Here is a 27,569-nt window from a genome sequence, read left to right on the forward strand (position 1 = left end):
ACTCGGTTTAGAAAATGTGCCTGGAGGAGCCGGTCACGCTGAAGGAAGCTCCTGAAGAGTTTTCTGCATTTATTTTCTATGTTTGTTGTTTTCAGGCACCAGCCTGCCTGCTTCGTGGGACTTAGGGGGAAGAACGGCCCAACCTCTTGAAGGGTTAATGGTCCCATTCCCTGCTGACAGGACACTGAGCTCCTGATGGAACTATTCGCAAGCCCTATCACGGCGAATGTACATTCCCGCAGCACACCGCCACCCCTAACAGAGCCAGAAAAATGAAGTGCGTTGAGTACTGAGCCGGCGTCCCGGATAGCGGCGTGCCGGCCATTATGGCAGCACGAGGGTACGGAGACGCACGGCTTCTAAACGGGGCGGAATGCGTCTCCAGACACAGTACACAACTGTGTCTCGGTACACTGTACACAGTACCCAGATTGGCAACATAGCCTTAAAACGGTTTCCCTCTGCAGTGGACATAGACCCTGACAGGACAGGGACGCGCAGCGGTATCAGGGGGTCATAGCAGGGGGGGAGCTACTATTAGTGTACTAAGTCCCCTGTCAGGGTACTTAGTCAGCGACCCGGCTAAGGGCGCGGTGGGGGCTGACTCCAAACAACTCTGTGTCTCCCTGAAGGGCTCTTTGTGGGTTAATTGTGCTTAACCTTTTCCTGTGTGTGTGTGTGTGTGTGTGTGTGTGTGTGTGTGCTGTCCAATTTACATTATGTCAGGCAAAGAGTGTGTTTCTTGTACAGCGGAGTGTTCCTCTTCACCAGGGGGCTCACTACTGGGTACTCGGGGTTCACAAGCTAGCGGGGCTGAACCAGAGTGGGTTAATTCTCTAAAAAGGAATGATTTCCACTCTTTCTACAAAATTGTCCCGCAATGAGAAAGAGACGCAATACTTAAAAGTTGAACGGCTGATTCTAGCCAGGAGTGGGATCCCTAAAAAGGTTATCCCGACTATGATCCAAGCCAGGAAGGGGGTAACGTCTAAGCATTACCATCGTATTTGGAAGAAATATGTCTCTTGGTGTGAGAGCAGAAATTATTCTGCGGTGGAATTTTATCTGGGACGTTTCCTGCTTTTTCTGCAGGTAGGCGTGGATGTGGGCCTGTGTCTGGGCTCCACAAAAGTCCAGATTTCGGCCTTCTCCATTTTCTTTCAGAAACAGTTGGCTTCTCTCCCTGAGGTCCAGACGTTCTTGAAAGGTGTTCTGCACATCCAGCCTCCCTTTGTCCCTCCCACGGCACCTTGGGATCTCAATGTGGTGCTGCAGTTCCTCCAATCGGACTGGTTTGAACCGTTACAGGAGGTGGACGTAAAATATCTTATGTGGAAGACCGTCACACTGTTGGCTTCAGCAAGACGTATGTCGGAGCTGAGGGCTTTGTCTCCAAAAAGTTCCTTTTTACTTTTCCATGAGGACAGAACAGAACTCATCAGCAATTTCTTCCTAAAGTGGTGTCCGCATTTCACATCAACCAACCTATTGTGGTTCTGGTTGTCACCGACACCTCTGCTACTTCAAAGTCTTTGGCTGTTGTGAGGGCTTTGAAGGTGTATGTGAAAAGAACAGCTTGTCACAGAAAGACAGACTCGCTGTTTGTTCTTTATGATCCCAGTAATAGGCCCTACACACTGGCCGATATTCTGAAAGATATGAACGATCTCGTTCATAAATGAACGAGAACTCGTTCATATCTTTCAGTGTGGAGACTCCAGCGATGAACGATGCGCGGCCCCGCGCTCGTTCATCGCTGGTCTCCCGTCGGCTGTGCATGCAGGCCAATATGGACGATCTCGTCCATATTTGCCTGCACTTCAATGCAGCCGCGTGACTGGGGGAGTGAAGAAACTTCACTCCCCCCGTCACTGCCCCCCCGCCGCCGGGTCGCTCGTCGGCCGCATCGGCCGTCGGGCACCTCGGCGGCGCATCGGGAAATGAGTAGGGCCCATAAGATTGGGTGTCCTGCTTCAAAGCAGACAATTGCACGCTGGATCAGACTTACTATCCAGCATGCTTATTCCACAGCAGGTTTGCCGTGTCCAAAATCTGTACAGACCCACTCTACTAGGTCGATGGGTTCTTCCTGGGCGGCTTTACAGCTCTGCCGAGCAGCTACTTGGTCAGTTTCGAACACGTTTGCTAAGTTCTACAAGTTCGATACTTTGGCCTCTGAGGACCTTCAATTTGGTCAATCCGTTCTGCAGGAACCTCAGCACTCTCCCACCCGGTTTCGGAGCTTTGGTACATCCCCATGGTACTAAATGGACCCCAGTATCCTCTAGGACGTAAGAGAAAATATGATTTTAATTACCTACCGGTAAATCCTTTTCTCTTAGTCCGTAGATGATACTGGGCGCCCGCCCAGTGCTTTGTTCTTCCTGCACTGTTACTTGGTTAAGTAATGTTGGTTCAGCCATTGCTGTTCCTGTTTCAAGTTTGGTTAGCTTGGCTTTCCTCTTGTTGTGTGTGCTGGTTCGGAATCTCACCACTATCCTTATCTAGCCTTCTCTCAAAGTATGTCCGTCTCCTCGGGCACAGTTTTCTAGACTGAGTCTGGTAGGAGGGTCATAGAGGGAGGAGCCAGCCCACACTATCAAATTCTTAAAGTGCCCATGGCTCCTAGTGGACCTGTCTATACCCCCCATGGTACTAAATGGACCCCAGTATCCTCTACGGACCACGAGAAAAGTATTTACTGGTAGGTAATTAAAATCCTTTTTTTCAATTTTAGTTATTTATTTTCAGGTAGTACTGGTTGGCAACCAATCTACCTGCTTCGTGGGACTTAGAGGGGGGACTGAACCAACCTCCTGCGGGATAATGGTTTGTAATCCCAGCTGACAGGACACTGAGCTCCTGAGGTGCTGTTTCACACACCAATACTGTGTGTGCCCACTCCAGCAGCTAGCCGCCACCACAGATGCCAAGGTGCGGTGAGTGTTAACACCGGGGTCCCGGTTAGCGTGTCCCCGGTGCGTTTTGGCAACATGTCACACGGCGGTCACAGGCCACGAGCTGCGGTGACCGTCGCGGACTACACTGGCTCAGGGCTCATACTCTGCATTGCTCACTATCAATTAGGCTTTGTGTGTACTGTTTTATATTGAAATCAGCCAGTATAAACATTAATGGAACCGCGCACCATTACAAGTGGTGGGGCTTCCCGGAGAGCGAGACCAGAGGCCGGAAGGCGCCATTTCCTGCAACTGCAGATCATCAAGGCTGCATGCATGCTGCTCCTCCATGGACCCACACTGTTGCAGACTCTGTACTGGTACCAGGGGGTCATAGCAGGGGAGGAGCACACCAGCGGTAGCGCTGCTGCACATCTATAAGGTTATACACATAATTTCACACACTGCGCTGCTGTGTTTTGGGTGCTGGTCTCCATTTCCCTGTGTCACTCCAGGGGCTCTCTAGGGTCTGTGTGGAGGTGTTTTTCAGTGAGCTGCACTGTATTACAGTTGTGTAAATATGTCTGTTGACATGGTTATGTGTGCTGCTTGTAACTCTACCCCTTCTTCAGCGGGGTCCCTCATGTGTGAACAGTGCTCAGTTTACAGGCACCTGACTGGCTAGATAATTTTAAAAGCATGATTCAGAATGTAATTTCAGAATTAGCTGCAGCTAAAAAGGAGAGACAGGTGTTAAAACAGTTTATTGAGCAGCAGATACCAGAAAGGCTTCTCAGCCCACTCTGTTGGTTTCACATAAATGCTCACTGCCACGTGTGCTCCAATCTGATTCTGATCAGCCTGATGTGGATGATGATGATGATGATATGGATGAGTACAGCTCTCTGTCCCCTGGTGTGGAGGCCCTCATTTATGCTGTAAGAGAGGTTGTTCACAGATCAGGAGGCAGAACCAGATGAGGAGTTGTACTTTAATGTTAGACCCAAAACCTCAGCCGCTTTTCCTGTGACTAAGGAATTAAACTCCCTGGCCAGGGAGGCATGGGTAAACCCTGACAAGTAATTTAAAATTCCTCAGAGGTTTTTATCTACTTTTCCCCTCCCAGCTGAGGATAGGATGGTATGGGAAAACCCCCCGTCAGTCGATACGTCTGTGTCCAGACTGCATAAGAAATTGGTACTGCCGTTGGCTGGGGCTATATCCCTTAAAGACCCTACTAACCGTAAAATTGAGAACACTCTCAAGGCAATATATATGGCAGCAGGCGTAGCACAGCACCCCACAAGAGTTTCTGGGTGGATTTCCAGGGCAGTAGTCTGATAATATTATTAATGGATTAGAGACACTGCCCCAGGATGAGGTCATTACTCTGCTGCAACACATAGAGGATGCTGCAAATTTTATGAGCAATGCTATTAAGGAATTCTGTAAGATAAATGGCCGCATTACTGCTATGGCTGATTCGACACGCAGAGCTCTGTGGTTACATCAATGGTCAGCGGACGCGTATTCCAAAAGGGGTGTAGAAAATCTTTCCTTTACAGGTGATGCCTTGTTTGGGGACGAATTAAATAATTGGATCTCCCAGGCAACGGTAGGTAAGTCTACCTATCTGGCGTCGGCTGCGCCACCTGCTTGACGTTCTTAAACAGGACCCTCCTTGCAGTCCTTTTGTGTGGCAAGGTTCCAAGACAGGGGCCGGGGAGTCTCCACCACTCCGAGAGGATCTCGTGGTAAGTCCCATAAACCTGCAACTGCTGCATCCCTGGACCAGACCACCGGATCCCCTGCCACTAAGCCTTCTGCGTGACGGTTGTCCCCAGCAACAAAGCGACTTTATGTGGGTGCTCGCCTGTCACGGTCCGGCGGGAGACTGTGCAGAGGAGCCGGCTTTTACCTGTCCGGTCCCTTTGAGAGGTACAGCTGGCGGAGGTGCGGGCTGCTGGCGTCGGGCAGGGTGTGCTGGGAGGACAGGCAGGGGCACTGGTTGGCAGCTCAGCAGACTGGCAGCATGTTCCTCCGGCAGGGGTTAGCAGTGCTGCTGTGGAGCCAGGGCTTCTGTGAACAGGCTGGGCTGTGTTCCCGGTGGCCATCTTGGATGTGGGCAAAAAGCCTGTCTTGCCCACACTTCACCTATTTATCACTTCCCTGTGGGCAATTAGCTCTGAGCAGCTGTTATAAGACAGGAAGGCCTGGAGGAGTGAATTTGCCAGTGCAACGGTCTTGCACAGTATCTGTGAAGCTAGTTCTCTGTGCTCCCGCAGCATCTCCATTGTCAGGTTCTTGTTACAGCAAATTACCCAAGCCTCCTGATATAGCCTTACGCAGACTGCCAACTCTGTTCCCGTGTCCTACCCAGCTATCTATTCTGGACGCCGCAGTAACCAGCCTTCGGAATTTCTCCTTAAAGTACTGGGTCACGGTTCCGGTATCCTCAGCCACCCGCTAACCTACAGTAGTATCTCTATTCAACTGTCTTTGGCGAACTCTGTTAAACTATTCCAAGTAATAAATGCGCAAGACCTTCATCCGTCCCGCTCGTTTGTTATTCAGAGATCCAAGTGCACCAGAATCATCTTCCCCAAATCCGGATCAACAAGAATCCTCAGACGTGACATCGCCTTCAACACTTCGCCCACGTGTGGGCAAAGTCCTGCTGGGATCCTTGGGTGAGGGACCTCATTTCCCAGGGATACCGACTGGAATTCCAGGCACTTCCTTCTCACAGATTTTTCAAATCGGCCTTCCCAGTTTTTCCCGCTGCAAAAGTTACCTTGCAAGAGGCTATTCAAAAACTTTTGCGGACAGGGGTGGTGGTTCCAGTACCTCCTCCGTTACACAACAGGGGTTTTTACTCCAGTATTTTTGTTGTTCCAAAACCAGACTGTTTGATGCGACCCATCTTAAACAAGAAGTCTCTAAATCCGTTATCTGCAGGTTTTCAAATTCAAGATGGAATCTCTGCGGGCCGTGGTGTCCGGTCTGGAGGAGGGGGAATTCCTGGTATCTCTAGATGTCAAGGATGCTTACCTACACATTCCCAGGTGGCCCCCTCATCAGGCTTACCTCAGGTTCGCCATCCTGGACAACCATTTCCAGTTTAAGGCCTTGGCCTTTGAACTGTCCACAGCTCCGAGGGTCTTCACGAAAGTCATGACGGAGATGATGCTACAACTGCGCATGATGGGAGTCAACATTGTCCCCTTCTTGGATGATCTCCTGATAAAAGCTATGTCCAGGGAGCGTCTACTGCACAGCATCGATCTGACGACTCGCCTGCTTACGGATCATGAGTGGATCCTAAATTTTCAGAAGTCTCACCTGTAACCGACCCAACGTCTTCAGGTACTGGGAATGATACAGTGTCTCAAAAGGTGTTTCTCCTGATGGACAAGGCCTTGGATATCCAGGCTATGGTCCGCTTGGTCCTCCGTCCTCTCAAGGTATCATACATCTTTGCATCCGCTTGCTGGGCAGGATGGTTGCTGCTTACGAGGCAATCCACTATGGCAGATTTCATACCCGGCCATTTCAGCTGGATCTGCTGGACAAATAGTCAGCTTCTCACCTTCATATGCATCAGGAAGTGACCTTCTCTCCAAAAGCCCAAATTTCTCTATTATGGTGGCTACAAGTTCCTCACATGGTAGAAGGCAGGAATTTCAATATCCACTCTTGGATTCTACAGACAACGGAATCCAGCCTCCCGGGGTTGGTGGGCTGTGACCCAAGGGGCCCAGTTCCAGGGGGATATGGTCAAATCAGGAATCTGCTCTGCCGATTAAATGTCCTGGAACTCAGGGCAATTTACAATGCTCTTCTGCAAGCTTCCCATCTCCTGAAGGATCAGGCGATCCAGGTTCAATCGGACAATGCCACGGTGGTGGCGTACATAAACCGACAAGGGGGAACAAGAAGCAGAGCGGCGATGCACGAAGTGTCAAAAATCCTCTTCTGGGCGGAGGCCAATGCAGGGGCGATCTCAGCCATATTCATCCCAGGAGTGGACAACTGGGAAGTAGACTTCCTCAGCAGGCACGACCTCCACCCGGGGGAATGGGGCCTACATCCCCAGGAGTTTCAACAGTTAATTCACCGGTGGAGCTGTCCGCAGATAGATCTGATGGCTTCTCGTCTCAACAAGAAGCTATGCTGTTACTGTTCCAGAACGAGGGATCCGCAGGCTGTAGCAGTGGACGTGCTGACGATACCATGGACGTACCAGTTTGTGTACCTGTTCCATCCTCTACCGCTCATCCCAAGGGTTCTAAAAAGACTAAGAAGGGAAAGCGTTCAAGCAATTCTCATTGCCCCGGATTGGCCTCGACTGGCTGGGTACTCGAATCTCCTAACCATGGCTCTGGTGGATCCCTGGCCTCTGCCGCTCCAAAAGGATCTTCTTCAACAAGGTCCGTTCGTCTATCCAGACTTACAGCGGCTACGTTTGATGGCTTGGAAGTTGAGAGGGATATTCTAGCAAGAAAAGGTCTTTCCTTCCAGGTTATTTCCACCATGGCCCAGGCCAGGAAGATGGTTACGTCAAAACATTATCATCGTATCTGGAAAAAGTATGTTTCCTGGTGTGAAAGTAGAAAGGTTTCTCCCATGGAATTTAGAATTGGTTGTTTTCTGCTTTTCCTGCAAGAGGGAGTGGATATGGGCCTACGTTTAGGCTCCAAGTCCAGATTTCGGCCCTCCCTTATTTTCTTCCAGAAACAGCTTGCTATGTTGCCGGTAGTACAAACTTTCCTAAAAGGAGTTCTTCATATGCAACTGCCGTTCGTCCCTCCCACGGTTCCGTGGGATCTCAAAGTGGTTCTGTCCTTTCTTCAGTCGGACTGGTTTGAACTCTTACACAGGGTGGAGTTAAAATTTCTCACCTGGAAGGCAGTGATGTTATTAGCATTGGCGTCTGCCAGACGTGTCTCTGATCCTGTAGGAGCCCTTATTTGATTTTTCATGAAGACAGGGCAGAACTCAGGACCCGACCTCAGTTTTTGCCAAAAGTGGTTTCATCTTATCATGTGAATCAACCCATTGTGGTTCCGGTGTTGTCTGACGCTTCCATTGGGCCAGAGTCCTTGGATGTGGTGAGGGCTCTGAAGATTTATGTCAAGAGGACGGCTCATCATCATTATTCGCTGTTTGTCCTTTATGATGCCACCAAGATTGGTCGTCTGGCTTCAAAGCAAACAATTGCTCATTGGCTCAGGTTGACCATTCAACAGGCTTCTACTTCGGCAGCTCTGCCTTTGCCGACGTCTATTCAGGCCAGCTCGATGAAGTCTGTGGGCTCTTCATGGGTGGCTGCCTGGGGTGTCTCAGCCTTACAGTTGTGCCGAGCTGCTACTTGGTCTGGTTTGAACACTTTTGAACACTCTCCCACACATTTGGGAGCTTTGGGACTTCCCCATTGTACTAAAGTACAGTTCCCCAGTATCCACTAGGACGTAAGAAAAAATAGGAATTTAATTCCTACCGGTAATTCCTTTTCTCATAGTCCGTAGTGGATACTGGGCGCCCGCCTCAGTGCTTCGATTCCTGCTTACCTGAGTAAGTATTTGGTTAGCCCACCGTTGCGGTCCCTTTATGTTGTTGTGATAGCTGTGCTATCCTGGTTAGGTTGGTGTTGCTATCCTCTGTTCTGGTTAGAGCCCTCCTTTTGGTTATGGTTGTGTGTTGGCTTAGTGCCTCACCGCTGTTGTACCTGTTTTCTTCTCTCGTGGTATGTGCGTCTCCTCGGGCACAGTTTCCTAGACTGAGTCTGGTAGGAGGGGCATAGAGGGGATGAGCCAGCACACACATACGCACACTAAAGGTTTTTAAAGTGCCAGGCTCCAGTGGACCCGATCTATACCCCATGGTTCTACGAGACTACGAGAAAAGGAATTACCGGTAAGTATTAAATTCCTATTTTAATGACCAAAAGTGATCATATCAACATCAGTGTATGTATCTATCTATTTATTAATTAATTAATTTATTTATTTATTTATTTTAAGGGTCATTCATGGCTGAAGGATGATGAAGCACGTGGGTGCAAACAGTGTAACAAAGAATTCTCCATTTCCAGGCGAAAGGTAAAAATATATTGTTCCTTGAGTATGCAGTCGGATCAGGTCCCCATGTCTGAGTTTTGCAAGCTCTTGCATAAGCCTTTGTATCTCAAAAGTTTCGTAGCCATTCAGCAGAAATGTATTTGGAGAAATGCGTGAGGATGCTGCATGCAATTCACTGCAATAAAAAAAAATTTGAATTTGAAATAAAGATCCGCTCACTCTTCTCCACAAACTGGTACGCTCCCCAAGATGCTGGTCTGCCCCCAGCCTCTCATGCCAAAATTGGGACTGTGGAGAGGCATGATTTTCCAAACGTGGTAAAGGAAAAGGGATATGCACACAGTTTATGGCTTAAGGGATGTAGTCAAATAGTCGACATTTACAAAGTCAACATTAAAATGTCGACAGGCAGAATATTGGCTTGTGAAATATGAGAATATCAATTTTTGGATTAGGCTGCTTGTGGGAGGGTTAGGATTAGACTGTGGGGGACATTGTAGTTAGGCACTAGAGGGAGAGATAGAGTTTAGGGATAGCAGAGAAATACAGGAATACTGGTAGATCAGGGATCTGACCTGGAAGTGGCTGTCACATGACAGCCGGGAACCGAAGGACTCTGCTGGAGCTGCCTCAACGGTCAGTAGAACGTAAGTGACCGCTGGGCCACCAGGGCAATATGTCGCCATTATAACATGTTGACATATCATCACTGTCTGCTTCAGTTGTTCCCAATCTCTGTTCTCAAGGACACCCAACAGTTCATGATTTACAGGTCACCTAGCAGGAGCACAGGTGTAGTCATTACTCACTGACATGGTTTAAAAGACCCACAGGTGAAGCTAATTATTTCACTGATACTGTGAGGAGGTCTGGAAAACGTGAAGTGTTAGGGGTCCTTGAGGACCGAGCTTGGGAATCACTGGTCTACATTCTGACTGTTGACCTATCATACCCAACCCATGGTATAATCCTTGTATGACGAAAGTTTTCCAGTGCTGGTACTTTTACCATAACCACACCGTCTTTCTTACTATCGATTTAAGTGTTTGTTAGCTGTCACCTCCTATACAAATTATCTATCTTATAACCTGTGTTTCTGTTTGGTCCGTTTCAAACCTAATCACACTTTGCACATAAGGGGGCAGATGTATTAAGCCTGGAGGGGTATGGGTCGTTGGGTTGACACAACTTAGGTCGACCACTATTGGTCATGCATTAGGTCGACAGGGTCACTAGGTCGACATACTAGGTCGACAGGTCAAAAGGTCGACATGAGTTTTTTTATGTTTTCTTTGTAAAGTGACCGGGAACCCCAATTAGTGCACTGTGTCCCCTCGCATGGCTCGCTTCGCTCGGCACAGGTTACCGTTCCCAATCGTAGTCCACGTGGATCGTAAAGTATGAAAAAGTCCAAAAATTGGAAAAACTCATGTCGACCTTTTGAACTGTCGACCTAATGACCATGTTGGCCTAGTGACCCTGTCAACATAGTGTATGTCGACCAATAGTGGTCAACCTAATGACTGTCGACGTAAGTGGTGTCGACCTAATGACCGTATCCCGCCTGGAGAAGGGATAAAGATGTGATAAAGCAGTTATAAGTGGAAGGTGATAACGCACCAGCCAAACTGTAATTTTTCAAACCCATAATGACTGACTGGTGCGTTATCACCATCCACTTATCACTGCTTTATCATTTAATGCTTAATGCATCTGCCCCAATGCTCCATAATGCAGTCTGTGCTTGATCCCTTTAAACAGAATGGTTTAGGATAACTCTTACATTTTTTTCAAACTGAACTTACTTGTCTTAACGATAAAGAGCTATTAGGGAGGTTTTAGGTATAATGGGGGTGCAGAAAGGGGGGAGGGGAAGAACAACTAGAATTGGAAAATCAGGGAAGCTAAATTAAGATTTGAAAGGATACCAATGAATAGACAAATGGATAAGGGTATTACTAACCTAAAGTATATGCTTGCAAACGCAAGAAGCCTTTCAGGCAAAATGGGGGAATTAGAAATGCTTGTAATGAAGGAACAGTATGATTTGATAGGTATCACGGAGACATGGTGGGATGATTCTCACGTTTGGGCAGCTAACTTAGAGGGTTATACTCTTTTTAGGAGAGACAGGGCTATTAAAAGAAGGGATGGTGTATTTCTTTATGTCAAACCATTTCTAAAACCATACTTAAAGGAGGTTATTTACGAGTGAACTGGAGATATTGTAGAGACATTATGGGTTGAAATTTCTATGGGAAGGAATTGTACAAAAATGCTTTTAATAGGGACATGTTATAAACCGCCTGATATTAGTGTGACTGAGGAAGCGCAACTTTTGATGCAAATCGAAAAAGCTACAGGACTGGGGTAGGTCCTAATCATTGGTGATTTTAATTATCCGTACATAAATTGGGCCAGCGAATTATGTGATACAGCTAAAGGTAAAAGGTTCTTAAATATGCTAAAAGATAACTACTTGTAGCAAATAGTTGAAGAACCAGCCAGAGTAAGGACTGTACTGGACCTAGTACTAACTGACAACGTAGAGATAATAGCAAATACCACAGTAGGCGAGACCTTGGGTAACAGTGATCATAATATGATCACATTCAACATTTAGTTTTCAAAAGCAGCATCCTAAGTGTTCAACTAAGACTCTTAACTTTAAAAAAGCTAATTTTAACAGGCTGAAACACGCACTAAAGGACATAGGGGATAATCAGATCTGATCACTGATGTACGTTTTTAAACAGCGGGCTATCGGGTCCTAACTGCGTATGCACTGCAATGCGCACGCGTGTCGGACAACAACAGCGTGCATCGCTGCTCGGCGACGGGATGATGCGAAAAATCCGATTGCACGGGCGTTCACAAGGTGATTGACAGGAGGCCATTTGTGGGTGGCAACTGACTGTTTACAGGGAGAGTCAGGGAAAACGCAGGCGTGCCCAAGCGTTTTCAGGGAGGGTGTCTGACGTCAGCTCCGGCCCTGATCAGCCTGTTCTCATTGCACTGGAGGATTAAGTCCTGGGTCGCGCACAGACTGCACAAAGTGGATTTTCACAGCTTGGTGTACACATGCGATCGCACACTTGCATGGCGACTTTACACTCCCCCCAGAGGCGGCGGCTAATCGCAGGACAGCAAAATTAGCAGCCCAGCCATCAGATTTGAATTACCCCCATAGATTGGGAAACTTTGTTTCAGGGAAAGAACACTGCTGAAATGTGGGATGTTTTTAAATTGATGCTAGACAAATATACCCATAAGTGCATCCTCATGGGCAGTAAAACTAAGAGTATTAAATTCAAACCAATGTGGCTTAAGAAAGAGTTAAAGGAAGAAATGGATAAAAAGAGGCTAGCATTCAAAGCTTTTAAATCAGATGAGAAGGTGGAGTCATTCCAGTACTACAAGGAATGTAACAATAAATGCAAAAAGGAAATCAGAGCCACTAAAATAGAAAATGAAAAGCAAATCGCTAAGTAGAGTAAAACAAACCCTAAACAATTATTTAAGTACATAAATGGTAAGAGGCTAAAAAAAGAGACTATAGGACCATTAAAAAGTGAACTGGGATTCTTGATAAATGATAAAGAAAAAGCTGAAATATTGAACACATTTTTTTCATCAGTGTTTACTAGAGAGGACCAGATGGTGGGATTAGTGAGTAACAATAATAATAGTAATGTTAAAGGCTTGTTGCTTAATACTTATCTGTCCGAGGGAGTAGTCTTTGAGCGATTAAAAAAAATTAAGACCAATAAATCACCTGGTCCAGATGGACTTTATCCTAGGGTCCTGATGGAGCTAAACTCTGAAATAGAAAGGCCACTGTATCAGATTTTCACTGATTCACTTACATCAGTCATGATACTAAAGGACTGACATATAGCAGAGGGTAGTCTCAATATTTAAAAAGGGCATTAAACTCTATCCTGGTAACTATAGACCGGTTAGTCTGACATCAATAGTGGGGAAACTTTTGTAAAGTATACTAAGGGATAGCATACAGGAGTACTTGGAGAACTCCCATGCTATTAATAAGAACCAGCATGGTTTTGTGAAAACTTGGTCATGTCAAACCAATTTGATTAGCTTCTATGAGAAAGTAAGCGACAACCTTGACCAGGGTAACGCGGTAGATGTGGTCTATCTGGATTTTGCAAACCCTTTCAACACAGTGCATCACAGGAGGCTGATTTTCAAATTAAGGGAGCTTGGTATAGGAAACTATTTGTACATGGGTGAGTAATTGGCTTGATAACAGGGAACAGCGTGTGGTGGTTAATGGGATGTTTTCTACCTGGGCTAAAGTTATCAGTGGAATACCGCAGGGTTCTGTGCTGGGGCCACTATTGTTTAACATATTTATAAATAATCTAGGAGAAGGACTAGAAAGCACAGTGTCCATTTTTTGCAGATGATACTAAAATATGTAGAGTAATCAAGTCAGATGTGGATGTGGAGTCTCTTCAGAGCGATTTATTTAAACTGGAAGTTTGGGCAACGAAATGGAGTTTGAGGTTTAATGTGGAAAAATGTAAAGTTATTTACTTTGGGACTAAAAATAAACATGCAAATTACCAATTAAATGGGGAAAATATAGGGGAAATGGTATTAGAAAAGAGTATGGGGGTGTTTATTGATAGTAGATTATGCAGCAGTACTTAATGGCAAAGTGCATCAACAAAGGCAAATAAGGTGTTAGCATACATTAAAAGGGGAATTGAGTCAAGGGATGAGAGTGTAATCCTGCCACTGTATAAATCATTGGTGCGACTGCATCTTGAGTATTGTGTACAGTTCTGGGCACCACACTATAAAAGAGACATGTTAGAACTTGAAAATGTTCAGAGGCGGGCTACCAAATTGATTAAGGGGTTGGAGACACTGGACTACGAGGAGAGGCTTTCTCGGTTAGATATGTTTATACTAGAAATGAAATGACTAAGAGGAGATATGATTCATATTTACAAATATATAAAGGGGCAATATGCGTTGATTTGTTTATTAAGAGACCTCTACACAATGCGTGCGGACACCCACTAAGGCTTGAGGAGAGGAAATGTCGTACTTAGCGCAGGAAGGGATTCTTCACTGTAAGGGCAATACGAATATGGAATTCACTGCCAGAGAAGGTTGTAATGGCGGACTCGGTCAATGCGTTTAAAAATAGGTTAGATACATTTTCTAACGGAAAAAGATTTCTGAGGATATATTCTTTAACCAGAATAGAATAGGGATTATAATATAATTTAGGTTGAACTCGATTGACTACTGGTCTTTTTTCAACCTCACCAACTATGTTACTATGTAGAGCTGAGTATACTGAAATATAGTGCAAAGTTGGATACATTACAGAGTTAGTTATGACTTTAGCCACTAGAGGACAGTAGTGTTAAAGAAAGTTAGTCATTTTATTCATAATGATACCTTTGTTTATACTCTATAGCACTTTTCTTTAATAGGTCACTCTTATAGATAAACAGGAGAACATTACTAATTTCTAATACCTGTAAAAAGCAAAACAGGAGACTGTACAGCTAGTCACAGCAATCCACATGCACAGGACAACTTTTTTTATCCAGAAACAGAACAATTCTTTTGGATCTTCAATTTGGAAAGAATGACTAAAATGTGTTTACAGATATAATTTCTGCAGCAGGGTACATTGTGGTCCACAGGGAAACATCGGGGTGTAGAGTGGCTCTTGATTCAGAGGCACCAACAGGCTAAACTAAAGCTTTAGGCTGTCCCAGGATGCATTGGGGCCTCCTCTTAACCCTGCCTCCAAGCACTGTGAGCTCAGTTTCGAGTTGGTGCCTGCAGCAGGTCACTTAAGAGGGAGGCTGCACTGGGCAGTCCTGAAAAGCTTTCTAAGAAGACATCGAGGGCTGCAGCACTGATATGTCAGTGTGACATTCAGTGCTGCGGCTCCATCACCTCCCAAGTGGCGTCTTGCAGCGGAGACGCTCCGGCTTTAGGCACACGGTCACAGACGTTCTCCTGGTTCACGTGGCTGCTACAGGGAGGAGGTAAGAGGGTCCCCCAGGTGGGACCCGCCATTAAATCGCGTTCCTGTCACAGTGTAGGGAGACTGACCGCGCCGCTGGCGTGGACACTGTTACCGAGTAGGGACCCCACTAGACCACCGGGGCGTATTGAGTACAGGTTGGGTGTACTAACACCCCATTAAATAAGACTCACAGTGCCCGGGGTGAAAGTCCAGCATAGGGGAGGTGACGCTTGACCTGTAGCCCCTCCCCCAGCCCAGGGCTCCATATACTGCAGATTTTCCTGCCCTGGAGCTGCCTCACACTCACCCTCACTCCCTGACTGAGACGCTAGGCGCCATCTTCTAAGCATAGCTGCGGCTGGTCTCCGGGACTGCAGGGCAAGGTCTCCCTTGTATAGCCACCTGTATACGGGATGCAGTCAGTTTACCTACAACCAAAATCCAGACATGGTCAAAATACAGACATTTAACATGTCGACAGGTCAAAAAGTCGACATGAGTTTTTCATGATTTTTGTTTATTGAAACTGACTTGTTCATACTTGACCATCCCAGTGGACCTGGAGGGGGAATATAATAGCGTGCCAAGTGCAGCGGTACACTTATACGGTGTCCATGTCGATATACACACCAAAAATAATGAAAAACTTGTGTCGACTTTTTGACCTGTCTACATTTTAAATGTCAGTATTTTGACCTTGTGGATATTTTAAATGTCGGTATTTTGACCTTGTCAGTATTTTGAAGTTGTCGGGATTTTGACCATCGGTCATTCGTTGTCGGGATTTTGACCGTCGGAATTTTGATTGTAGATATTTCATACTGATCCCCTGTATACAGCGCTGTGACTTTACAAACACTTGAGTATTCTACATGTCTTTATACAGACAGTGTTAGTTAAGAAAGAGTGTACCTCTTACAGGATATATTGTACAAGTATTCTGATATATACCTCCGGTCTAGGACCACGCTGTGTTATCTGTCTCTCTCTCTCTCTCTCTCTATATATATATATATCTATCTATCTATCTATCTATATATATATATATATATATATAGCAAGTGATGGTCCTCTGGGATGGATTACTGCTCCTCTCCTCTATGTATAAAGAACCAGGCGGCACTCCACGGGTTTAAATAAGTGAAAAATGTATACAAAATAAATCAAGCAATGACAAGCATAGTGGACACCAACGTTTCAACGCCTCCTGGGCGTTTTTGTCAAGGTGCTACGCTGTGTAGTGAAAAACAAAACAAAAACCAACTAACATTACAGTTGTATTTCCTTACCTTTTAAAGGGTGTATGTGTAAGACTGCCACCCCTCCATGCCGGCGTCCTCCTGGGGCCGGGATCCGCGTCTCGCAGCACTTCCGGTTGGACGTAGCGGGCGTGATGACGTTCACCGCTGCGAGACGCGGCTCCCGGCCCCAGGAGGACGTTGGTGTCCACTATGCTTGTCATTGCTTGATTTATTTTGAATACATTTTTCACTTATTTAAACCCGTGGAGTGCCGCCTGGTTCTTTATACATAGAGGAGAGGAGCAGTAATCCATCCCAGAGGACCATCACTTGCTATACTATGGAAGGAGGGCACCCCGGTGGTCATTAAAAGGACAGTGAGTGCCATTATATACACATGGATATATATATATATATATATATATATATATATATAATGTACATATACTAGTACAGTGCAGTTTTATTGTCATAATAATTATCTGCATTGCCTGTGACTGTGTGTGCCTGTGTCTGCTGTTTGGTTTCACTTTCAATGTTTCCCAGATATATCTATCACTATATTCTGTACCCTAAGGAACTAGGTGCGTCTGGGTCATATATATAGTTGTCATAGTATTTACCCATTATGTGTATTCTACTGTGTACTCAGTCACATAATACCGGATTCATTCACAGATGTTTTGTACTGTGTATTCAGTCACATACTAACGGATTTATTCGCAGGTATTATACTCTGTCTGGCTTTATCGTACTAAACCGCTCTGTTGGTGCACTTGTGTACAATGTCTAACAAGAAGGGCAGTAAGTCTGTGGACGCTCCTGCATCATGCATAGCATGCGCCAGAGATTTACCGGAGTAGGAAGTTTTGTATGATGGTCTGTGTACTGTGTGTCATACATCTCCCAGTCAGTCCGCAGCTCCTGTAACCAATCAGGAGCCACCCTGGGCTGCATTCACAAACCTACTAGGTAATCTGGTGGAATGCCTTACGCCCCCTATGGGACCACCTGTGCCACTACAGCCATAAATTGTCTTTATGGTTAGTCTGCCTTGGGCAGAAAATATGTCTAACCAGTTGCAGTAATTAAATCAATCCTTGGTCAGAGAAAAATCTACTCCAGATCACTCCCGTGTCTCTGGGTCATCTAAGCGGGCTGCTTCCTCCTCACAATCGCAAATCTCTCGGATGTTTCATCTAAAGAGGAGGGGGAACATACGGTCCTGTCAGACACTGACTCAGGTGTTTCTGACGAGTATTCTCAATTGCAAATTGATGTCCCTGCTCTAGTGGTTGCTATTAAGCAGATCCTACAAATCAGTGATGATGAGGATTCCACTACTGTGGCTAAGAAAACTGATATGTTTAAATGGAAGAAGGTGTTTAAAAATCTATTACCCCATTCTGACCATTTGGTGGACATCAGGCAGGAACCCTGGTCTAATCCTGGGAAGATATTCCCTCTGTCTAAACGGGCCTTGGCTCGCTATCCTCTCCCTGTAGAGTTATGTAACAAGAGGGAAAATCCGCCGACTGTGGATTCTCATGTCATCCGCCTAGTGGTGTCATCCACTCTGCCTGTCACCATTGTCACTTCACTGAAGGAACCGACAGATAAGCGTGTGGAGGGATGCCTGAAAATCTATTTTCTCTGACGTCCTAGTGGATGCTGGGAACTCCGTAAGGACCATGGAGAATAGCGGCTCCGCAGGAGACTGGGCACAAAAAGTAAAAGCTTTAGACTAGCTGGTGTGCACTGGCTCCTCCCCCTATGACCCTCCTCCAAGCCTCAGTTAAGATTTTTGTGCCCGAACGAGAAGGGTGCAAGCTAGGTGGCTCTCCTGAGCTGCTTAGAAGTAAAAGTTTAAATAGGTTTTTTATTTTCAGTGAGTCCTGCTGGCAACAGGCTCACTGCATCGTGGGACTAAGGGGAGAAGAAGCGAACTCACCTGACTGCAGAGTGGATTGGGCTTCTTGGCTACTGGACATTAGCTCCAGAGGGACGATCACAGGTTCAGCCTGGATGGGTCCCGGAGCCGCGCCGCCGGCCCCCTTACAGAGCCAGAAGAGCGAAGAGGTCCGGAGAAAGCGGCGGCAGAAGACGTTCCTGTCTTCAAATAAGGTAGCGCACAGCACTGCAGCTGTGCGCCATTGCTCTCAGCACACTTCACACTCCGGTCACTGAGGGTGCAGGGCGCTGGGGGGGAGCGCCCTGAGACGCAATAAAAATGATATAAAAACCTTATATGGCTAAATAAAATGCATCACATATAGCTCCTGGGCTATATGGATGCATTTATCCCCTGCCAGTTTCCTGAAAAAAGCGGGAGAAAAGGCCGCCGTGATGCACACAAGCGCCATTTTCTTTCACAGCTCCGCTGGAAGGACGGCTCCCTGACTCTCCCCTGCAGTCCTGCACTACAGAAACAGGGTAAAACAGAGAGGGGGGGCACTATTGGCAGCTAATATATAAATACAGCAGCTATAACAGGGAGTAACACTTATATAAGGTTATCCCTGTATATATATAGCGCTCTGGTGTGTGCTGGCAAACTCTCCCTCTGTCTCCCCAAAGGGCTAGTGGGGTCCTGTCCTCTATCAGAGCATTCCCTGTGTGTGTGCTGGGTGTCGGTACGATTGTGTCGACATGTATGAGGAGGAAAATGATGTGGAAGCAGAGCAATTGCCTGTGTTAGTGATGTCACCCCCTAGGGAGTCGACACCTGACTGGATGGTAGTAATTAAAGAATTACGTGACAATGTCAGCACTTTGCAAAAAACTGTTGACGACATGAGACAGCCGACAAATCAATTAGTGCCTGTTCAGGCGTCTCAGACACCGTCAGGGGCGTTAAAACGCCCGTTACCTCAGATGGTCGACACAGACCCTGACACGGATACTGAATCCAGTGTCGACGGTGACGAGACAAACGTAATGTCCAGTAGGGCCACACGTTACATGATCACGGCAATGAAGGAGGCATTGAACATTTCTGACACTACAAGTACCACAAAAAAGGGTATTATGTGGGGTGTGAAAAAACTACCAGTGGTTTTTCCTGAGTCAGATGAATTAAATGAGGTGTGTGATAAAGCGTGGGTTTCCCCCGATAAAAAACTGCTGATTTCTAATAAATTATTGGCACTATACCCTTTCCCGCCAGAGGTTAGGGCACGTTGGGAAACACCCCCTAGGGTAGATAAGGCGCTCACACGCTTATCAAAACAAGTGGCGTTACCGTCTCCTGATACGGCCGCTCTCAAGGAACCAGCTGATAGAAGGCTGGAAAATATCTTAAAAGGTATATACACACATACCGGTGTTATACTGCGACCAGCGATCGCCTCAGCCTGGATGTGCAGCGCTGGAGTTGCTTGGCCGGATTCCCTGACTGAAAATATTGATACCCTGGATAGGGACAGTATATTATTAACTATAGAGCATTTAAAGGATGCATTACTATATATGCGAGATGCACAGAGGGATATTTGCACCCTGGCATCTAGAGTAAGTGCGATGTCCATTTCTGCCAGAAGAACGTTATGGACGCGACAGTGGTCAGGTGATGCGGATTCCAAACGACATATGGAAGTATTGCCGTATAAAGGGGAGGAGTTATTTGGGGTCGGTCTATCGGACCTGGTGGCCACAGCAACGGCTGGAAAATCCACCTTTTTACCCCAGGTCACCTCTCAGCAGAAAAAGACACCGTCTTTTCAAACCCAGTCCTTTCGTCCCTATAAGGGCAAGAGGGAAAAAGGCCGCTCGTTCCTGCCCCGGGGCAGAGGAAGGGGAAAAAGACTGCACCATGCAGCCTCTTCCCAGGAGCAGAAGCCCTCCCCCGCTTCTGCCAAGTCCTCAGCATGACGCTGGGGCTCTGCAAGCAGACTCGGGCACGGTGGGGGGCCGTCTCAAGAATTTCAGCGCGCAGTGGGCTCACTCGGAAGTGGACCCCTGGATCATGCAGGTAGTATCACAGGGGTACAAATTGGAATTCGAGACGTCTCCCCCTCGCCGGTTCCTGAAGTCTGCTCTACCAACGTCTCCCTCCGACAGGGAGGCAGTATTGGAAGCTATTCACAAGCTGTATTCCCAGCAGGTGATAATCAAGGTACCCCTCCTACAACAGGGAAAGGGGTATTATTCCACGCTGTTTGTGGTACCGAAGCCGGACGGCTCGGTGAGACCAATTTTAAATCTAAAATCTTTGAACACTTACATAAAAAGGTTCAAATTCAAGATGGAGTCACTCAGAGCAGTGATAGCGAACCTTGTGATAAACTGTCATTATCAGTTTCAGACGCTGCCGTTTGGATTGTCCACGGCACCACGGGTCTTTACCAAGGTAATGGCCGAAATGATGATTCTTCTTCGAAGAAAAGGCGTATTAATTATCCCTTACTTGGACGATCTCCTGATAAGGGCAAGGTCCAGGGAACAGTTAGAGGTCGGAGTAGCACTATCTCAGGTAGTGCTACGTCAGCACGGGTGGATTCTAAATATCCCAAAATCACAGCTGATTCCAACAACACGTCTACTGTTCCTAGGGATGATTCTGGACACAGTCCAGAAAAAGGTGTTTCTCCCGGAGGAGAAGGCCAGGGAGTTATCCGAGCTAGTCAGGAACCTCCTAAAACCAGGACAAGTGTCAGTGCATCAGTGCACGAGAGTCCTGGGAAAAATGGTGGCTTCTTACGAAGCGATTCCATTCGGAAGATTCCATGCAAGAACTTTTCAGTGGGATCTGCTGGACAAATGGTCCGGATCGCATCTTCAGATGCATCAGCGGATAACCCTATCTCCAAGGACAAGGGTATCTCTCCTGTGGTGGTTACAGAAGGCTCATCTTCTAGAGGGCCGCAGATTCGGCATTCAGGATTGGATGCTGGTAACCACGGATGCCAGCCTGAGAGGCTGGGGAGCAGTCACACAGGGAAGAAATTTCCAGGGCTTGTGGTCAAGCATGGAAACGTCTCTTCACATAAATATCCTAGAGCTAAGGGCCATTTACAATGCCCTAAGTCAAGCAAGGCCTCTGCTTCAGGGTCAACCGGTATTGATCCAGTCGGACAACATCACGGCTGTCGCCCACGTAAACAGACAGGGCGGCACAAGAAGCAGGAGGGCAATGGCAGAAGCTGCAAGGATTCTCCGCTGGGCGGAAAATCATGTGATAGCACTGTCAGCAGTGTTCATTCCGGGAGTGGACAACTGGGAAGCAGACTTCCTCAGCAGACACGACCTCCACCCGGGGGAGTGGGGACTTCATCCAGAAGTCTTCCAAGTGATTGTAAACCGTTGGGAAAAACCAAAGGTGGACATGATGGCGTCCCGTCTCAACAAGAAACTGGACAGATATTGCGCCAGGTCAAGGGACCCTCAGGCAATAGCGGTGGACGCTCTGGTAACTCCGTGGGTGTTCCAGTCGGTATATGTGTTCCCTCCTCTTCCTCTCATACCAAAAGTACTGAGAATCATAAGAAGGAGAGGAGTAAGAACGATACTCGTGGCTCCGGATTGGCCAAGAAGAACTTGGTACCCGGAGCTGCAAGAGATGCTCACGGAGGACCCGTGGCCTCTACCTCTAAGGAAGGACCTGCTCCAGCAGGGACCTTGTCTGTTCCAAGACTTACCGCGGCTGCGTTTGACGGCATGGCGGTTGAACGCCGGATCCTGAAGGAAAAAGGCATTCCAGATGAAGTCATCCCTACCCTGATCAAGGCCAGGAAGGATGTAACTGCAAAACATTATCATCGCATTTGGCGAAAATATGTTGCGTGGTGTGAGGCCAAGAAGGCCCCTACGGAGGAATTTCAACTGGGTCGTTTCCTACATTTCCTGCAAGCAGGATTGTCTATGGGCCTAAAATTAGGATCCATTAAGGTTCAAATTTCGGCCCTGTCGATCTTCTTCCAGAAAGAACTGGCTTCAGTGCCTGAAGTTCAGACGTTTGTCAAAGGGGTACTGCATATACAGCCTCCTTTTGTGCCTCCAGTGGCACCTTGGGATCTCAATGTAGTTTTAGGGTTCCTAAAATCACATTGGTTTGAACCACTTGCCACAGTGGATTTGAAATATCTCACATGGAAAGTGGTAATGCTGTTGGCCCTGGCTTCAGCCAGGCGCGTATCAGAATTGGCGGCTTTATCCTATAAAAGCCCTTACCTGATATTTCATTCGGATAGGGCGGAATTGAGGACTCGTCCTCAATTTCTCCCTAAGGTGGTTTCAGCGTTTCACATGAATCAACCTATTGTGGTTCCTGTGGCTACTAGGGACTTGGAGGACTCCAAGTTGCTGGACGTAGTCAGGGCCCTGAAAATATATGTTTCCAGGACGGCTGGAGTCAGAAAATCTGACTCGCTGTTTATACTGTATGCACCCAACAAGCTGGGTGCTCCTGCTTCTAAGCAGACGATTGCTCGTTGGATTTGTAGTACAGTTCAACTTGCACATTCTGTGGCAGGCCTGCCACAGCCAAAATCTGTAAAAGCCCATTCCACACGGAAGGTGGGCTCATCTTGGGCGGCTGCCCGAGGGGTCTCGGCTTTACAACTTTGCCGAGCAGCTACTTGGTCAGGGGCAAACACGTTTGCTAAATTCTACAAATTTGATACCCTGGCTGAGGAGGACCTGGAGTTCTCTCATTCGGTGCTGCAGAGTCATCCGCACTCTCCCGCCCGTTTGGGAGCTTTGGTATAATCCCCATGGTCCTTACGGAGTTCCCAGCATCCACTAGGACGTCAGAGAAAATAAGAATTTACTTACCGATAATTCTATTTCTCATAGTCCGTAGTGGATGCTGGGCGCCCATCCCAAGTGCGGATTGTCTGCAATACTTGTATATAGTTATTGTTACAAACAAATCGTGTTGTTTATTGTTGGAAGCCATCTTTTCAGAGGCTCCTACGGTTATCATACTGTTAACTGGGTTCAGATCACGAGTTGTACGGTGTGATTGGTGTGGCTGGTATGAGTCTTACCCGGGATTCAAGATCCTTCCTTATTATGTACGCTCGTCCGGGCACAGTATCTTAACTGAGGCTTGGAGGAGGGTCATAGGGGGAGGAGCCAGTGCACACCAGCTAGTCTAAAGCTTTTACTTTTTGTGCCCAGTCTGCTGCGGAGCCGCTATTCCCCATGGTCCTTACGGAGTTCCCAGCATCCACTACGGACTATGAGAAATAGAATTATCGGTAAGTAAATTCTTATTTACTCCCTTACAGGTGCTGTACATAGACCCACTATTGCAGCTTCTTGGGCTGCAAAAGGTATTGAAGCTTGGGTTCAGGTATTAGAGGAAGAGCTGCCCGAGGATATATCTGACAATGCCAGACAATATCTGTCTCACATTACCACCATTGCCTATTACATTCAGGAGGCGTCCTCTGAGGCGGGTGTGTTGGCAGCCAAGGCGTCGCAGGAAGTTGTCTTTCACGGGTACGAATTTTCCTTTAAGAGACGTTCCCCTCGTCGGTTTTGCACCATGGTTATCCCTTCTGATCCGTTAAAGGTGCAAGATCTGCAAAAGGTTGAGTTCCCTCCCGATAGGAGTGGTTGTGACGGTACCCCAGTCCCAGAGAGGCAGAGGTTACTACTAGACCCTGTTTCTAGTTCTGAAACCCAATGAGTTTTTCTGGCCTATACTCAACCTCCAATCACTGAACAAGTTTCTTAGAGTGTCCAAGTTCCGTATGGAAACACTGCGCTCAATTGTACTGGCTATGGAACCCGGAGATTATATGACATCCCTGGATATACAGGATGCGTACCTGCATATACCTATTGCCATGTTGCATCAGCAGTATCTGCAGTTTGCTATTGGCGACCTACACTATCAATTCCATGCGCTGCCATTTGGACTGGCTACGGCTCCTCGGATATTCACCAAGGCCCATCTCCGTCGCCAGGGAGTCAGGATCCTGTCGTATCTGGATGACTTGCTGATTCTGGCAAATTCCCAAGATGTCCTTCTCAGTCATCTGCAACTGACGGTAAGCTTCCTACAAGCCCACGGGTGGCTCATCAATTGGAAGAAATCCTCGCTGGTCCCAGCTCAGAGCATGGTGCACCTGGGGGCACTCCTGGACACACACAGTCAGCGACTGTTTCTGTCTCCAGTAAAAGTCCTGAGGCTTCAAGACAGGAGAAGATGCTTCCTTTGTCGCCCCAGAGTGTCGATACACTCGGTGATGCAAGTTCTTGGCCTGATGGTAATGGTATTCAACATGGTAGAGTACGCTCAATTTCATTCCCGCCCTCTGCAGAGGTTAATTCTTTCCAAGTGGGATGGCCTACGTCATCGGATCAGATCTCACATGATCACTTTGACTTCGGAGGTTTGTCTGTCGCTGACCTGCTGGTTACAGGACCAGCAATTGAGCAGGGGCCGTCCCTTCCGGATCCCTGACTGGGTCCTGCTTACAACAGATGCCAGTCTGAGGGGATGGGGTGCGGTGTTGGAGCAACACTCTTTATCAGGGTCGATGGACCAAGGAGGAATCACTCCTCCCAATAAACATTCTGGAGTTCCTTCAGAGACGATTTTGAACATCACAATATAACAGTAGAAGAAAGTAAGTAGTTTACCAGAGTGCACTGGGACTCAAACAATTTTTCTTAAAAGTTTAGCACTTTATTGGTATGCATTAAAATATCTCATTATTTAATTGTTAAAATTGGGAAATATAAAATAAAGAATAGTGAAAAGAAGTGAAAAAGTGTGTACGATAAAGTTATCTAACATTAACTGTTGTCTGTCATTTTTTTTATTTTTAAATCAATTCAGTGCGAGCATAGTGGCTATTATCTTTCACAAACTATCTTGTTGCTCTTATATTCCACTAAGGCCATATGCCTATTAGTGACCTTCAGTTTGCATAAGGGGTAATAGTTGTTGCAATTGATTCTGGTGTGACAGATTCATACACAAACCCTTACAGTATCTAAAATGTTCTGTTATCACACACTGTATCTCTCAATGTCTCATATCATTTATAGGTTATTTGAGTGGCTTTTAGTGGCAGTATCTATAGTCACAGTCAGGTAATATAGCTGCTATATGATGATATCTAGGATACTGTAAGATCACTTTATTTCAGTAACAACTCCAGTGAGTGAGTATATACTAGTCAGCTGTTTTTAATTATTGCAGTCTATACATTGACATGATTACATGATTGCTGCCATCAGTACAGCTGTAATCCGAATGTATAGACTGCAATAATTAAAAACAGCTGACTAGTATATACTCACTCACTGCAGGGCCAGATTAACAATGGGGCGGATGGATCTACAGCTCCAAGCTTCCACATATAAACAGGCCCATCATCATGGCAGCATGATGGTCACTAGCCACCAGCTGGCCACATGGTCGTCGGTAAATGATAATTATTAAGATTGAATTTCTATTTTTCTCACAAAATTATGCATTTTTTAAAATAATTTTACATATTTAGGGAGACATTGGAGCTGATAGTGTAGGGGTGTACACGCCCACATGGCTCTGGACACACCCACACAGCACTGATCACACCTCCCCCGTTTCTCACAATAGGCCCCTGAATATTTTCAGCTCCAGGCCCATGTGGCCTTTAATCCGACCCTGACTCACTGGAGTTGTTACTGAAATAAAGTGGGCTTATAGTATCCTAGATATCATCGAATAGCAGCTATATTACCTGACTGTGACTATAGATACTGCCACTCAAATAGCCTATAATGATATCAGACATTGAGAGATACAGTGTTTGTGATAATAGAACACTTCCGATACTGTAAAGGGCCGTACGGACAGGGAGATTTCCCAGAGATGTGTGCTGAGCAGCACACATCTCTCCCCCCACTCAGCGCAGCGCGATGTGCTGAGCAAGGGGGGACGGACACAGGGGGCCACTCATTTCACCCAGCGGTGAAATGCGCGACCTGCTAGATTGTGCATGCAGGCCAAACTAGCACCGGCGATAGCGACGCACGGGGCCGCGCATTGCTGTCGCCGGCACCCCTACACACGGAGCGATGTTCAGCTAATTTCTAAGCAATCTAGTCAGATTGCTTAGAAATTAGCTGAACATCGCTACGTGTGTACCCCCCTTAAGAGTTTGTGTATCAATCTGTCACACGAGAACTAATTACAACAACTATTACCCCTTATGCAAACACGGAAGTCACTAATAGGCATATGGCCTTAGTGGAATATAAGAGCAACAAGATAGTTTGTGGAAGATAATAGCTGCTGTGCTCGCACTGAATTGATTTTAAAAAAACGATAGACAACAGTTAATGTTGGATCATTTTATTGTACGTTTGTTCTCTTCTTTTTCACTATCCTTTATTTTATGTTTCACCAGTTTAACAATAAAATAATGAGATATTCTAATGTCATTAGAAGATGTCTGTAACCCAAAAGCTGCAGAAAGCCAGGAGTGTGGTGGCATAACTAATTAGTTTATCTGTGGTACGGCAACAGGGTAGATGAGATATCGGCCACCTCAAGACCCGGCTTGGTTTCATAGACATTGTCGTTATCAGAAATCACTTGCAACAGTCTGGTGCAAGAGATCTATCTGTAACCCTCTCTGCATAGCCCACAAATCTGTCTATACACCCTCACTGACCCCCATTACTATCTAGATGCAGTGTAAAGGGGGGTACACACAATCTGACTAGATTGCTTAGAAGTTAAGCACGGATCTCTCCATGTGTATGCCCCATAGCGATGCGCAGTCCCGTGCATTGTTATCGCTGCTACTAAATTGGCCTGCATGCAGGCACAATCTAGCATGTCGCTCATTTCAACGCTGGGTGAAATGAGCACCCCTCCCAGCCTCTTTCCTTGCTCCGCACACATCGCACTATGTGCTGAGCGGGGGAGAGATGTGTGCTAGATCGCTGTGCTACATCGCCCAGCACACATCTCTCCCCTTGTGTACGGGGCTTAAGAGCCCGAATCGCAAATTGGTCAAGTATGCAACTGAATCACCACAATGTACCATTTTCGGCAGGTAATGTACAGATAACGTGTTACATACACAAAGTGGATGAAGCAATTGCATGAGTCTGTTTTATATCCATGAGAATGCAACAGTTCATGTTACCATGTACTAACAACGTCATTAAGGTCCAAAATAATGGTAGCCTCTATTGTGCATTGGAAATCAGGATCATTATGGCAAAAGAAAAAGGTTGAGCCACAACCAGTCAGGAGACTATTACAATAATCAATGCGGGGGATAATGAGAGCATGGATTAGAGTTTTTGCTGTGTCTTGTGTAAGATATGGTCGTATTTTGGATATGTTTCTTAGATGTATGTAATATGATTT

General features: G+C 46.5%; 1 protein-coding gene across 1 annotated transcript in view; it reads left to right on the forward strand.

The window, feature by feature from the left end:
- Positions 1-27,569, forward strand: part of LOC134933252 (RUN and FYVE domain-containing protein 1-like) — a 180,436-nt gene that overhangs the window by 148,482 nt on the left and 4,385 nt on the right. The window contains exon 17 of the mRNA XM_063928320.1: positions 8,924-9,001. Within this exon, the coding sequence (XP_063784390.1) occupies positions 8,924-9,001 (78 nt within the window). The remainder of the gene's footprint in view (positions 1-8,923; positions 9,002-27,569) is intronic.

Source organism: Pseudophryne corroboree, chromosome 6 (assembly GCF_028390025.1).
Source record: "Pseudophryne corroboree isolate aPseCor3 chromosome 6, aPseCor3.hap2, whole genome shotgun sequence".
Taxonomy (NCBI): Eukaryota; Metazoa; Chordata; class Amphibia; order Anura; family Myobatrachidae; genus Pseudophryne; species Pseudophryne corroboree.